The sequence below is a fragment of the Mobula birostris genome, chromosome 12 (genome assembly GCF_030028105.1).
Source record: "Mobula birostris isolate sMobBir1 chromosome 12, sMobBir1.hap1, whole genome shotgun sequence".
In the NCBI taxonomy this organism is placed as follows: domain Eukaryota; kingdom Metazoa; phylum Chordata; class Chondrichthyes; order Myliobatiformes; family Myliobatidae; genus Mobula; species Mobula birostris.
This window is the reverse complement of record NC_092381.1, coordinates 72,287,613-72,303,980: the sequence shown is the minus strand read 5'-3', so window position 1 is coordinate 72,303,980 and position 16,368 is coordinate 72,287,613. Positions and strand designations below refer to the sequence as shown.

Here is a 16,368-nt window from a genome sequence, read left to right as displayed (position 1 = left end):
TTCTGTTAGTCAGTGAATTTTCTATCCAGGAAAACTGTAGGTGCTGGACTATGGAATAATATGGAAGAACACAGCTGGTCAAGCAATATCTGTGGAAGCAAAAAGAAACATTGATGTTTCAGACTGTGAGACTGTGAGTCTGCATCAGGACTGAGAAAGAAGAGGGAAGATTGCCAGTATACAGCATGTGAATTCAGAGGCTGGTAGGTGGCATCTGAAAATAGATGAAATTTGGGGGGGGGGGAGGGGGCGGTGGTGGAGGAAAATTATGGGTAGTTGGAACCAGGTGGAGAAAAAGGAGTGGAAAAGATAAAGCAAAGGAGAAGCAACACACATCAAAGTTGCTGGTGAACGCAGCAGGCCAGGCAGCATCTCTAGGAAGAGGTACAGTCGACGTTTCAGGCCGAGACCCTTTGTCAGGACTAACTGAAGGAAGAGTTAGTAAGAGATTTGGAAGTTGCTCTTACTAACTCTTCCTTCAGTTAGTCCTGACGAAGGGTCTCGGCCTGAAACGTTGACTGTACCTCTTCCTAGAGATGCTGCCTGGCCTGCTGCGTTCACCAGCAACTTTGATGTGTGTTGCTTGAATTTCCAGCATCTGCAGAATTCCTGTTGTGAAGCAAAGGAAAAGAAAGCTAGGTGGACAGGTAGGTGTATGTGGAAAAATAACTTTTGAAGCTGTGGGTTATGTGAAAATGGAAAATACTTCTCTTTCCTCTCAGTCCTAATGCAGGCTCTTGACCTGAAATGTTGACGTACAACTTTTGTTTTTCCTTCCACAGATGCTGCTTGACTGTCTGGGATCTTCCAGCATTCTTTTATTTTCGTTTCTGTCCTTGGTGGTGTTACCTCCCACAGGAAAGGCTTCCATTTTCCTCAATAACCTTTTCAAATACTTTCTGGAAATCATAGCATATCCACAGGTTCTTCTTTATTCACAACATATGTTATGCAAAGAACTGTAGTATATTAAAGAAGTGATTTCCCTTCACAAAACCACGTGGACTTTATGAATTACTTTGAACTTTCCTAGTGCCCTGCAATGATACCTTTAATTCTTATTTATTCCCATCAACATATGAACAGGTAACTGGCTTGTAGCATTTCTGCTTTCTAACTTCTTCCCTTTTTGAATAAAGGAGTTACATAGAACAGTACTGCACAGGAACAGACCTATTGGCCCCACCCCACCCAATGCTGAGCCAAATTAATAAAGATAATATGTTATTAAACTGATGTATTCTGACTGCCCATGGTCTCTATCTCTCCATATTCATGTGTTTATATAAGAGCCTCTCAAATGCCTTTTTTGTATCTGCCTCCACCACTGTCCCAGGCAGCGTATTTCAGGCACCCACCACAATCTGTGTAGTAAAAAAGACCTGGAATGGCTCCCCGCCCCCCATTTGATAGAACTTTCCCCAAATCTAGGACATTTTGGGAAATTAAAACCAAATCATCAGCTATTCACTAATTCATAAAAGCTGTCAAAAACTGCTGATGCTAGAAATCTGAAATAAAACAAATAGAGTTTGAAGTTAATAACCATTAGTCAGAACTAGGCTGATCTCCGAACTGGATCTCTGATCCGAAATATAAATTCTGTCTCCCTGTCCACAGATGCTTCCTGACCTGCTGAGTGATTCCAGCACTTCTGTTTTCATCTCTCTGCTTCCTTCTTTTAAGACCCTATGATGATGTCTATCAGAGGTTTACCAGCCTACTGATGCAACATCTTGTTTAGTTTCATTAACCTGGCAATTATACTTTTCCTGAGTTCCTCCCTCTCGTCTAATTTCTGATTTAACTCTTTCTGAGAAGTTATTAGAATGCAGAAATATCCCCGGAGAAGCTCAAATGGTTAGTGATGCAACTTGTAACAGTATAGGGGAAAAAAAAGGCTTAAAATGCTCTGTTTACAGGAGGAAAAGTACCTAAAATATTTTCTTAATTGCAACTCTAGCAGGTAAGTATATTGCTCTCTATTGCTAGAAGCTAAAGACAGACCTTGGACCAAGATAAAAAGCAAAACAAAAAAAGTGCGATTCAGGAATAAATTCAAGAAATTACATTGTCTTACGGAAACTGAATCAGACACAATAACACACTAGAATTCTAAAAGAAACAAAATAAGTGATTTTTTGACTGATTTCCACCACTTCATCAGTTTGTTTGCTCATAAAATCAGAGAACAATTCACATAGTCTGAATCTTCTTCACTTGTAGTCATTTTTTCATGTGTAAATTCAGCACCTGGGATATATGCGCCTCTAATTTTTGAACCTGTTAGTATTAATCACTCATGGCCATACCTTCAATGTCAAGGCGCTATCTTCTGGAACTTAAACCCCCTAAATCTATCTTCATACTTAACTTATCTGCAACTCTTTCCTACTTTTAAGATGATCCTTAAAACTTAAATGCTGAACTCAATACATTCTTAAATATCTTTGCACCTGTCTGATTTTGTGTAATAATGCCCCCCTGGGGCATCTTAGGACTTTTTACTACGTTCATTAATTAATTAATTAATTAATTAATTGAAAAGCAAGTTGCTTTTGTTACATGGGCCTAAGTCCTGCAGTGAGGAATCAAACAGAAAACTATTGATCAGGACCAATACACAAATTCATTTTGATTTTATGCCAATACATACATAGTTAGAATATAGCTTTAAAAACAAAAAGTACAATGGTAATGAAAACCTCACAAATTTAAGTGAATATCTCAATAGTGGATTTAGTGTGCTTGCTGAGTGCGATGTAGATGGCATTTTGGTGAAATTTGAAAATTGTGAACCTTGGAGAATTCTGAAATGTCTAGTGTTAATGGAAAATTAAACACTGCTTAACCGTTAAAAAACAACTAGCTTGTCAGTACAGGATTCTAATGGAAGTTTATTCAAAGTACGAGTCAGAAATACTAAGTACTGAGACATTTTGAACTTTCTCTCGTGCTGCAGAAAACATTTGTAAACTGTTCTACTTAAAGAGTTAGTGTTTCCTACAAGGAACTAACGTTTTCCATTAAGCAACTTAACAAGTGTCAGATAAGCATACGGTTAAGAGTGATCTGCTCGGGCACCTATAAATCCATCATTTTTCCAATCTACACTGACTTCCATCTTCCAATGCCTCAAATTCACCTTTACATCCCTTCATGGCTGCACTTTTCACTATCTTTGCAACCACCTGCTATTCCTCTAATATTGGCTTCTTACACAGCCCCTTTCCAAACTTTGTTTAACAATAACAGCTGTGCTTTCAGCCATACAGATCATGTTCTCGGGCTGTTTGCTTAAATGTCCACCTCTACAGCTTCCATCATACCAAAAAGAATTTCAGGATATATATTGTATACACTTCTCTGACATTAAATGTACCTATTGAAGTCTCTCTTAAGAATCACATATGCAAGCTTAGGGTTTGGGTATGGAGTCAATGAATACTAAGTAACTAATTATTCCACGGAACCCCTGGCTATAGTGAGGTTGGGATTATGGGGATAGGGGTTGATGCACCAGCTGATGCAGCTGCCTCACAACTCCAGGGAACAGTGCTTAGTTTGCATGATTTCCAGTGACTGCATCCACTTCCAGCAGTTGCAGGTTTCCTTGCACATTCAAAAGATGTTCTGGTAAATTAATTGGTAGATGTGAATTACCACTTAGTGTAAGGTAAAGATCAATGGGAGTTGGTGAGTGTATGAAAATTGGAGGGCTATTTGGAAATTGGTGGGGCAGTGAATACGATGAAATTGCTCTAAAGGGAACTGGCATGAGTCAAATTACTTCCTTTTGCATCATAATTGGCTGAATAGTGTAGATTATAAGATTACATAAATGGACAAGCTTTTTGCATCACCGATAGCCAAAAAAACATTTTCTGTTGGAGGTTAATCAGCAATCTTTTTAGACAACCTTGCACTCAATGTCAGTAAGACCAAGGAATTGATTGTGTACTTCACAAAGGGAAAGTTGAGGGAACACACACTAGTCCTTTTCGAGGGATCAGCATTGGAAAGGCTGAGCAGTTTCAAGTTTTTGAGTGTCAACATCTCTGAAGATCTATCGTGGGCCCAACGTATTGTTGCGATTACAAAGGCAACGGCTATATTTCATCAGGAGTTTGAGGAGACTCGATATGTCACCAAAGACTCTCACAAATTTGTACAGATATGTCATGGAAGGCATTCTAATTGGTTGCATCACCATTTGGCATGCAAGTGCCACTGCACAGGATCAGAAAAGGCTGCAGAAAGTTGTAAGCTTTGTCAGCTCCATCATGGGTCCTAACCTCTCCAGTATTCAGGACACTTTCAAAAGGCGACGTCTCAAAAAGGTGGCATCCATCATTATAGACCGTCATCACCCAGGACATGCCTTCTCCTCACTTCCTCACTGTTTCCATCACAGAGAAGGTACAGGAGCCTGAAGAGAGAGAGGGAGAGAGAGAGAGAGAGAGAGAGAGAGAGAGACACACACACACACACACACACACAATGTTTTAGGACCATCTTCTTCCCCTCTGTCATCAGATTTCTGAACCAACAGTGAACCCGTGCTCACTACCTCACTATTTTTTGCTCTCTTTTTGCACTACTTATTTAATTTAATTGTTATATATACTTACTGTAATTTAAAGTTCTTTTATTACGTATGGCAATGTAGCGCTGCCGCAAAACAACAAATTTTATGACATATGCCAGTTATATTAAACCTGATTCTGAATCATAGGATTAAATGCATAATTCTATATCTAATGTTTTAAAAGCAGAGACATACTATTTGATACTGGTTTAAGATTTTAAGATGACAAGGCAAGATTTTGCAAATGAAGGGTCATTAAGGATGGTATGTTAACAAGTCTTCAGAATACTGGAATTAGAACATAAATATACTGTACAGTATCCAGCTCTAATATCAATAATCAAATTCTACTATGACATTTGTATGATCATGACTAACTCTAGTTTTCACCATCCTCTTTGCCCAGGGTATTCTTTTCATATCCTTTTCGTAGGCATCTTCAAACATCACCTGCCTTTGTGCCATTCATGTCTGTGAGAAACTGCTTCCCTACTCAAACAATGGAATCCAATTTAGCAGGTATCAGTACCCAACCCCCCAAATAAAAACCTTTCTCAGTTGTATGCTTAAACTTTAACTTATCCTGCAATAACTAACTATTAGGTCATACAGTGTAGGATAAAATCATTTGACTCATGTGGTGTGAGCCAGTTCCTTAAAATACAATTTGTTTTTTACCCATATACAAATGTCCCTTTTTCAATATGGAGTCATACAAGCTTGCAGCAAGACTTTCCAAAAAGGGGACAAAGTTCAACTGCAGTCTATTAAGGGGTGCTGCTACAAATGGGAAAACCACAGAGAGAAGTAGTTCTGGGACACAGTGTTAAAAAATGAGTGTATATCAAACAGTCTCTGTACTAACTTGATCCTAATGGAGACTTACTAACACTTTAATGTAAAATACTCAATTCCCAACACTAATAGATTCGGCGATTTATTTCATATACACTAAAGAAAGATTCCAGATACTGGAAACATTAGGAGGTTAGCCTGCAACTGAGCATACAACAAACCTTTGACAATTAAGAGATAGCTTTAACAGTTCTTTTAAAAGGCAATCCAGCTTTTTTCTCCACTTATAAAGGAGCATAAAACTGAACAGCTGAGACCTGAAATTGCAGGTCAATTGTTTCACTATGATTTCATATGCTGATCAAGTTTATTAAAACTTGAATTATCCACAGCGAAGAGTTTCAGCATCTCAATTTCCATAGGATGCATATGGCCTGTAATGATCAGGGAATGTAGAGGAGCACCTAGATCCACCTTCACCATCTGTCGTAGTGTTGCAGCAGCAATCTTTTGGTCTTTGGAACCCACTCTGGCTAGTCCGACACACAAGGTCTCTTCAGTCAGTGCTAAATTACAGAAAGACAGAACATCAGACAATTAGACACAAAAATACATTCAGCATTTTCAAATCTGAAATACTCTCACCTTTAGGCACAGATTTTAATGTGATGTACCTTACATAAACTTACAGTTCAGTGCATTTCCTGCCCTATCCTCTCCAAAGACTGAATCTGTCCCTGTATGCATTTGTCTGGTGGAACAGGCATGTTCATCATTAGTATGTGCAAGTCAGAGTTTAAAAAATGTATTATCATATAATCTAGAGTATAACATCCTCTTAACTGGGACAATGTATCCAATTAAAAGGATTAGCAGACCTGGAGATGATGTAAAAAAAATTTTAAAAAGATACCTTGAACAGTACTCTTCCTTGTTCTTCTGTATTTTAATCTTTATTAAAAAACACTAAAACTAACAAAGTGAATTTCATAATAAAATACTGAGAATACAGATCTAAGAGCCCCAGTGAAATGAAGCTTTTCTGGTGAGTCACTGAAACATATAGCACAGAAGTGTGACTGCACAGAAGTGTGACTTCACAGATAACCTGATCCATGCTGACCATGATCCAATCTGCCTGCACCAGGTCTATGTCTACTATTCACTTCCTATCCATGCAGCTACCCAAATGTCTTATAAATGTTGTAATGGTATCAACATACATTACTTTCTCTGGCAGCTCATTCAAATACTCAGTACTCTCTGTGCAAAAAGTCTACTCCACAGATTTCCTTTGAATTTATTCCCTCTCACCTTAAACATGTGCCCTCCTGTCCTAGGAAAACTCTGACAATCTATGTCCCTCAATTTTGTGAACCTCTATAAGATCATCCCTTAGCCTCCTACATTCCAATGAAAATAAACCCAGTTAATCTAATTGCTCCTTATAATTCCATTCCTTCATCAGCAATATCCTTATAACTCTCTTCTGCACTTCTTCTATTGCCACATCTTCGCTGTTGTGATGGCCAGAACTGTATACAATACTACAATAGCACTCTCACCAATGCTTTGTACAGCTGCAGCATAACATCCCAACTCATACTCAGTACCACAGACTTTGCAGGTAAGCATACCAAATGCCTTCTTCACTACCCTATCCACCAGTGTCACCACTTTCAGGGAGTTATGGACTTGCACTCCAAGGTCTTTTTTTTTTACAATTCTCTCTGGAGGGTCTTGCATTCACTGCAATTTGTCCTCCCAAAGTGCAATGACTGCACTTGCCTGGATTAAATTTCATCTGCTATCACTCCATTCAAATTTCCAGCTGTCCACGTATGTTCTGCTGTATCTTTAAATTACCTTTGTTATCTAAAAGCCTACCAATTTTTGTGACATCTGCAGACTTACTAATCACACCACATACTTTCTCATTTGTCACTTAGGGTTAGGGTTAGCAAGGTATCAGCACCGATCCCTGTTTTACCCCACTTGTTACAGACTTTCTGTCAGAAAAACACCTATCTTCCATCTCTATCTGCTGCCTTCTATCATCCAGCCAATTTTGGATCCAGTTTATCAACATGCCTTAGACACCTTCCACCTAAACTTTTCAGCCCAGCCTATCATGTGGGTTCTTGTCAAAATTCTTATGAAAATCTACATACACATATCCACTGCTTTGCCTTCAGCACTCTCCTTGGTAATCTACTCAAAAAACTCAAGCATATTTGTGAGACATGACTTTCCACCCACAAATCTATGCCTGATTCCTTCTAATCAGTCCCTACGTTTCCATATATCTTGTCTCTCAGAATCTTCTACCAACAGCTTCCCTACTATTAATGTTCTGTAATGTTCAACATTCTGGAATTTCAATGGTTAGCCCCAGTACCCCTTTTGATCAAGGGGACATTTGCTGTCCTCCAGTCTTCTGGTACTTCACCCTTAGCTAATGAGGATACTGTCCCCAACTAACTGATTCCTCCTCTACTCTACCCTCAGCTCCATGAGTAAGGCCCTGCTCTGATTACCAACCATTCCTCTCCCTCATGACTTGCCAGAACTAGAGCTGGTCCCCCTCACAGACCTGCCTGATACCATCCTTTGTGTGTTCAGCATCAATGCAGCGCACGTAGGAGATAGGTGAGGGTCATTCAGCAGAACTTCTTGTAATGGATCCATGACCAAAATGATTGCCGGTGTACTGTGAAATGACCCATTAGCACATCTTCCCTGAAGCCAATGAATATCTTGGTCAACTTCTTTCCTTCTTAATGTACGTGAGGGTTACTGATATGCAGGGGGAATGACTTTGCTAACCTTGTTGACAAAATCTTCCCAGTGTATTTATGCCCTCACATACTGAATCAAGATAGTTTTAAAAGCTGATTTACTAAGCTCTTTCACATGGCCAGACTTTATGTGAGTTTCATGGAAAGAAAAAGAGTTAATGCATCACGCTGAAGACAAGTGGCCCCTTTCCACAGATACTGTCTAATCTACTGAAAGCTTCCAGCAATTTTTGCTTTTATTTCAGATTTTCAATATCAGCAGCTTTTTGATGGTCATTGTGTTGGCGCGTGGCCAAGTGGTTAAGACGTCGGTCTAGTGATCTGAAGGCTGCTAGTTCCAGCCTCAGCTGAGGCAGCATGTTGTGTCCTTGAGCAAGGCACTTAACCACACATTGCTCTGCGATGACATCGGTGCCAAGCTGTATCGGCCCTAGTGCCCTTCCCTTGGACAATATCAGTGGCGTGGAGAGGGGAAACTTGCAGCATTTGCAACTGCCGGTCTTCCATACAACCTTGCCCAGGCCTGAGCCCTGGAGACCTTCCAAGGCGCAAATCCATGGTCTCACCAGACTAACGGATGCCTATTATATTACTATCCCTTTCATCTTATGATCCAGACATAGGGTTTGGCACCAAGATTCAAGTAAAATTACATGTGAATATGACTTTTTAAATAATGTATCAAAATAAAATGTTAATGCGACAGGAAATGGATCTTGTGTTTTTTCGTCACATCTGCCACATGTTAATATGTGTAACATTAGAGTGCAATACTGACCATCTCAGTGTGTTGGTTTTAATTACAATGGGATCTTTGCAGCCTGATTGGGTTTATTTGGTCACATAATATGAGTACATTTTCAATGAAAATTAGATGAAAATATTCAAATAGTTTACTCGAAGCCTAGTCAAATGATTTTAAAAAATATTTTTGTGATGATGAGCTACTGACGACGATCACGATCAAAGATAATCCTCATTGTTTGTAGTTTCCGAAGAACTGCAGCTTGACAAGTTACACAGAGAATTTGTGAAAATTGGCAGAGCTGTTTACATAAGGGATCATAAGTGTTTAGAAATGAACAGGATGGGAATCCAACTCAGAAAGTTTGCTTCCTATAAGCTGCAATGACAGGAAATGGTTCACATTTGCACTTCTAAGTGACTTGGGGGAAGTGAAGTGTTAAGGCTGACAAAACATTGCATCAGAAGAAAGACAGGCTAAACATGGGAAAAATAATGAACATATTTATGTTGGAACTTTCTGACCTAAACCAATTAGGGCATTGTCATTTGACAACAATCAATGATTAAATATTACAATGATGTTGGTTTAAAGGACAAATATTGGCCACCACACCAAGAAAACCCCTTCTTCTAATTGTAGTGCCAAGGATTCTTCCGCATGTACTTGAAAGAGAAGACCGGGTCTGGGTTTGAAGACATAAGAGACTGCAGATGCTGGAATTGGGAACAAAAAAATACACCAGAATAACCCAGGGGACAGGCAACATCTGTGAAAACAAGTGATGAACCTGTGGAATTCATTGCCACGGACAGCTGGGTATATTTAAGTCATTGGGTATATTTAAATGGAAGTTGATATGGTTAAATCAGCCATGATTGAATGGCAGAGCAGATGCAATGGGCCAAATGGCTTAATTTGTTTCTATGTCTTATGGTCTAAGGCTGATGTCGATGTTTCAGGTCAAGACCCTGCATCATGACTAGGTTTAATATCTCATCTAAAAGTCGATACCATTAATAGAAGAGCACTCTTTCATTACTGCACTGAAAGGTCAGTCTGGGTTATGGACAAAGTTCTGCAGAACAGCTAGTATCTTCCAGCCTGTGTTCCAACAAGTTCAGATTCCTGCTTAACTGTGGAATCTTAATCTTGCTAACTACTCTTCATTGTTGATTTCTTATCTCTGCTCCAACACTGCACACCAGATGAAGTTGTGGTACAGATGCTGTCAAATCTGGCCAACAATCTGCATCAAAACTGTAAATGAGAATCAGGTTTAATGTCATCACCATATGTCATGAAATTCGTTAGCTTAACAGCAGCAGTACAATGCAATACATGACAAATATAGAAAAATAAATAAATCAATTGAAGTACATATATGTATATTACATAGTTAAATTAAAATAGTGCAAAAACAGAAATAATAAAAAAGTGAGGTGGTGTTCATGAATAGAGACGAATGACTGAGGGTAAGGTAATTTACATTTCTCTGAATTAGTATAGTTAATTGCCCTGGTGTTCAGAAGTTAGCTAGTTTTATTAGTTAACAAAAATTACTTAAACATTTTTCATTGTAATTGATAATTTTTGAATATTTTGAACATTTCTGAATGCCACAAAAATCCTCTTTGAAAGACAGAGTACATCCGTGTAAGACCACACTGCAGGCAGGATACATGGGCTGCATCTAGCAGTACTGACATTTGTGGAGGGGGATCCATAAAAGGATAGCTTAGCAGTAAGTGTGGGCAATTCACAACAGGCAGGAAATCCTGGGCCATTATGTCTCAGGAGTGAAATTTTAACTCATGACCTTTATGGCAGGACAAACTGGAAATATGATTGTCTTTTTATAAAGGAAATATTCTTGTTAGGTGTGAAGAACAGGAAATTTGAGTATTTCATTTAAAATAGGCAGTTTTGTGGATTAAATACTGCATTATGCATTACACAATGAGGAATTCCTGAGGACATAGCTTATACATACGGCATGAACTTTAATCTTTACTCAGTAAAAATATAATAGGGATATTTCCCACGTTCCTGTCTGGAAGTTGTTTTGTAGGAATCAACTAAATGCTAAAATGCAAATTCAATCACTTCTGTTTGAGATCAGGATCACGAAAGGGCCTTAATGCCATTCTATCAACGTGTACAACAACTATGTCAGTCATTACATCAGGCTTTACCATATTTGAGTTTACAAAATATAGTTGGATACCTTCTCCTGGTGATAATCACTCTACTGCTACAAAATAGATCTAAAGGGGTTGAATTATGAATGCAGTATATTATTATGTGCCTGTATGTACAACAATGGAAACTAAGTTTCATTGAACTGAGGAACAGCATGATAGGGAAGGGTGATAAAACAGGAAGATTGAGCGTGTTTCCTGCAGATTGTAAATGATTATCAAAGGATATTTACAGTTTAACAGTTTGTGTCTGAGCCTTTGTCCAATTTACGGAAGGCATTCAAATGAGCTTAGAACAGCTAACATTTTCTTAAAGAGAAATAAGGATATTCAAATTAAAAGTCTCCAGTTATGTCTTAAAAAGTCTTAACAGTTTCCCAAATTGTTAACATAACTTGTATCTTACCTAATGTAAATCCTAGCTCAAAGAGGCATTAACTTGAGTTGCTATAACTAACAAATAAAATTGATTAATATCATTTGCTAATTGGATATAATGCAATAAAAGAATAAGATTACAACACTAAATATAGCCACCACAAAGGTCCCTTAAGGATGTTCAAATAGATATACCGCACATTAATTGTTTTGAAGAAGATAGAACCTGGAATAATCTGTTTTAAAGACAAAAACAGTTACTTACCTAGCTCCTCTCCTTCACCTCTTCGATTTTCAATTATCTCCAGTAGTTGTTCAGCAGCCTCATTCACAGACATGAACCTGGGAGGCTCAAAGATCTTCCTTCCCCTAAAAAATACATTTTCAACTGTGTTTCTAAATAAAGATTTTTAAATTTCTTTCCTATCCAACAATAAAATATCAAAAAAATAGAGCAGGGCAATAGAATTTACCCCTTTCACACTGAAATCAATGAATATTTCAGTTGATTTTTAAACTGAATACAAGGCAACGCTCCAAGGCAGTTAATAAGAGAGTTATCAAACAGGAGTTGAAATTTGTTCAGGTGAACAAAATCTTGAGAGAAGAGTGGTAGAGAAATTTAGTTGCAAAATTCCAGGTATTGAGGCCTTGGCAGTTGACAACACTCTTGCCACAGGTAGATGAGTAAATCTGGCAACGACAAAAATGTACCAGTAAAATTTAACAGTAAGGAAGACTGCCAAACAGAGGAATCTGTTGGATGAAGTCTTTAGGTAATCAAATCACAAACATCAGCTAAACTGCTGAAGCACTAATTCTAAATATCCATGACTTCCAACCATTTCATGCTAAAAAATAAATCATATTATATCTCCAAGTTAGCTAGCTGAGGAAATGCATGACTTGCATTGAGTCAGAGGCCAGAGAAGTCCTGGATTCAATTCCCAATATGTGTTAAATTAGTCAATTTCATTTTGGAGGTGAATGGCTACAGAAAATGAAGGATGTGATTTAAGATTGAATGTGATTACCTCAGTAACATTGCATATAAAAAACATCCCTTAGGTAAGGTGCAGAGGATTACTACCATTATGCAAAGAATCATAGATCATAATTAATTATTATTATGGAAGGGAAATGGTGAAAAATAAAATACTGTTAAATGAAGAAGAAGAAAGCCCTTAACTCCGAGTGGAGTCATTGGAACGCCGTCATGACAGCGTTTTCTTAGCAGGCTTTCTTATTTTTACGAGGCCAAGTTGCCACCACAGATGGAAAGCGTGCAAGGGAGCCGGCTGGATTTGAGCTCGGGAGCCTTCACTCTGAAGTCCAGCGATGATGCCACTACGCCACCAGCCAGCATACTGTTAAATGAAGAAACTAAATATTTATTGGTTAGTTTTAATTTTAAATTACCAGTAGCAGTGAAACATTTTAATAATATCATACAAGTGCTTATAATATTAAATATTTTAAAATTAAGCTGCTTCTACCTAGTTAAACTACTATATTTTTGCTGCAATTTACATGATTGAAGCAGCATTCTTTGTTTTGGAGAACTAGATTCAAATCATAACAAGATTGCTGTCCAAAATAAGCACAATTAAAGTATAAATTTTAAATATTTCCCACTGGATGTGTTCCAATTTGACTGGAATTTGATTATGATAATTTGAAAGCAGGCAGTTGGCTAATGAGTGGGTTCGGAGCTACTGGGTATTATTTGTCTATCTTATGACCTCAGTAACTCAGTATTGATTTTCCTTGTACCTGTGGCATTATCAAGTTTGGACAAGTCTTGTATTAGTTTCTAACATATTTTATGTTTCAGGCAACAGTTTAACCAATCTTAGATGGAGCAGGGCAAGACTAGAATCCATAAAATAGATTAGCATGGTGGCAGCAGGGCATTAACCTGCTTCCCAAAGGCAAAAAGCTTTAAATGAGATTTCACTTCTTATATTTACCTCCATTTTAAGCAAAGTGCTGGTCAGATAGGTTAAATGTACTTTGGTAAAATTGACAACATTTTGGTAAAATAAGAGTACTAAATAGAACAGATAATTACCTATGCAGCACTGTCTCAGGAGCAGGAACTACCTGTAAGGAATCTCAACTCTAAGCTTATCTGTAGACCACTTTGTGATTGGATTTCCAGCCTCTCACCTCATTGTCCTTTTATCTTCTTCTGACTAGATATCTGCCACTTTCACAACCAGGCAGTTTGTAGCAGGGAAATCTATTTAAAAATGGCCCCTTTCAAATTTCAGTAGAATCATCCCGTTCTCCTAAATTAATCTCCCCTGTTCCTTTCTCTACAACATATGCTGCGCGAGGGTTTGGTAAATAGTATTTCTAGTTTGTATACTGTGAGAAATATTCTGCTCCCTAAATAATTGAACAACTTGCCTTAATAGATTTTCCAGCGACTGTTCCTTTACTTTGATGTCTGTAAAAAAAGAGGGAAAAGGCTTGTTTACAAAACTTATCTATAACCATATCTATATTTAAGTTTCACTCTGCTCATGGGAAAATAGAACATAAAACAGAGATAAATATTCTCTTTCATACTCACACTTTCTGCAATACCTTCAAGTTAGACATGTTTTACAAAAATATTTACGTAATTTTCCTTACATATTGGAGGCTGACCTGTTACTATTATGAGTACGAATCCTTCGATCAAGGGCTTTATTGGAAGAATTTATAATTTATTATTACAATGGGATAAGCGTCCTTTATCTAAGATTAAACAGGATTGGGAAAGGAACTCAATTTGACTTTCATGACGGAGGACTGGATGCAGATTTTGAAGTTAACTCCTCTTCAGTTTGTGCTAGCCATTCATTGATTCAATTTAAAATTGTACATCATTAGACTTTCTAAAATCTTTTCTAATGTTGATAGTCATTGTGATAGATGTAAAACTGAGATAGCTACAGTGACACATATGTTTTGGTCTTGTTCTGTATTGGAACAGTTCTGGAAGTCGGTTTTTTCAACAATTTCTAAAGCACTTAAAATTAATCTACAACCTAATAAATTAGTTGTACTTTTTGGAATAACTCCTCAAAATATCCATGGTATTTCTGTGTCTGACCAACATGTTATTGCATTTGTTACATTGATAGCTAGGAGGGCCATCTTGTTGAAGTGGAAGGATACGTGAGCTCCCACTTTGTCACAATGGTTCTCTCAAGTGATGCCATGTCTTAGTTTGGAGAAAATTAGAAGTCGAACCTTTGAACCTTTATTTGATTTTGAGAAAAGATGGGGCTCATTTACTCGTTATTATCATTTGAGCTAATTGATAGATTTTTTCCACGATCTAACTGTAAATTTTTTGGTATGTTTTCTTTTCTTGCTGGTGGTTTGATGTTTATTTTCAGAAGCTTTTTGTATGATGCATGGCTCTGGGGTTGTACACCTAATGGGTTCTTTTTTTTTCTCACTTTTTCTGCTTAGTAGGTTTTTTTTGTTATCACAATTTTTTTTCAATCTTTAAGATAATGTCTTTTTTGAGACATTGTAAGTGTTACTTCAATGTACTCATGTTATTTCTTTTGTATAATATAACAATAAAAAGATTTGAAAAGAACATAAAACAGGGAATACTACAGCACAAGAACAAACCCATTCAGTAATGATATCTGTGCCACTTATGAAGCCAATTTAAATTGAACATCTGTCTGCACATGGTTCATGTCTCTCAATTCTCTGCCTGCTCACGGGCTTGTCTAAGTGTTTCGTAATCATTGCTATCATATCTGCTATCAAAACTTACTCTAGCAGCACATTCCAGGCAATATCAATTTATGTATAAAAAAATTGCCAAGTAAACCTCCTTTAAAATCCTCCCCCCCACCCCCGTCTTAAACCTATGCCCTCTAGTACTGACATTTTCATCATGGGAAGACTCTATCTACCTTGTTTATGCTTCCATTAACCTAATGTTCTTTCTTCAAGTTGTCTCTTAGCATCCTAGACTCTGAAGAAAACTATCCAAACCTGGTCCAATCTTTCATTATAGCTAATACGCCATACGCTTTCTTTACAATCTCATCTATTTGCTTTTACCACCTTCCAGGAACTATGGACTCGCACCCTAAGATGCCTCAGTACATCAATGCTCTGAAGTGGTGCCATTTAGGAATACTGATTTACAGAGGGATCAAGAATATTAAAATGCTCCATAAATTTCAGCAGTTAAGAAAATGCACTCGGGACCCAATTGTCATACCTCAAATTTCCTTCACATTGCTGAAATGGAGTTGCTAAGCAATACATGAAAAAACTTCCACCTTTAGAATGTAGAAAAACCCCTAGACCTTCCTTCACCTAAACTAAGTTCCATAAAGCTTAATCAGATATTGAAATCTGTGTTAGTTTTAGATACAGCAACATGTTTACAGATTAAAATGAACTTTACTTACAGTACTTGATCAGCAAACTGGTTAATACAAAAGACCCCTAAAATCTATGTGTTAGTGTATTTGATTATTAACATACATTGGCAGTGAATGATATGCATTATTTCATTCATGTTTGTATTAAATTCACAAAATGGTTAACTGTCTCTTCTTTCAGTACAATCAGCAATCCAAGTGCATTGCAGTAGTTCTTAGAAATACATACTAGTTATTTGCATTTCATCCAAAATAAAATCTTCCATGAATTACCTCAATTGGGCAGTATTTTACAATAAAATTTAAAATCAGTAACATTAGCTTCAAAATATTCTAAAGGACCATTTAATTGATGGGCCGAATGGCCTACTGCTGCTCCATTATCTTATGGTCTAAGACTGGTAGGCTGATGTGGTTTTAGCTGTAAGGCTGAAATTGATTAACACATAGGAGA

General features: G+C 37.5%; 1 protein-coding gene across 1 annotated transcript in view; it reads right to left on the bottom strand.

Moving 5' to 3' along the window:
* Window positions 1-5,512: 5,512 nt before the first annotated feature.
* dph5 (diphthamide biosynthesis 5) overlaps window positions 5,513-16,368 on the bottom strand; it is an 84,248-nt gene continuing 73,392 nt past the window's right edge. The window contains exons 5-7 of the mRNA XM_072274093.1: window positions 13,918-13,957; window positions 11,771-11,874; window positions 5,513-5,949 (exon numbers count right to left, since the gene is read on the bottom strand). Coding sequence (XP_072130194.1) covers window positions 5,726-5,949; window positions 11,771-11,874; window positions 13,918-13,957 — 368 coding nt within the window. The 3' untranslated portion in view covers window positions 5,513-5,725. The remainder of the gene's footprint in view (window positions 5,950-11,770; window positions 11,875-13,917; window positions 13,958-16,368) is intronic.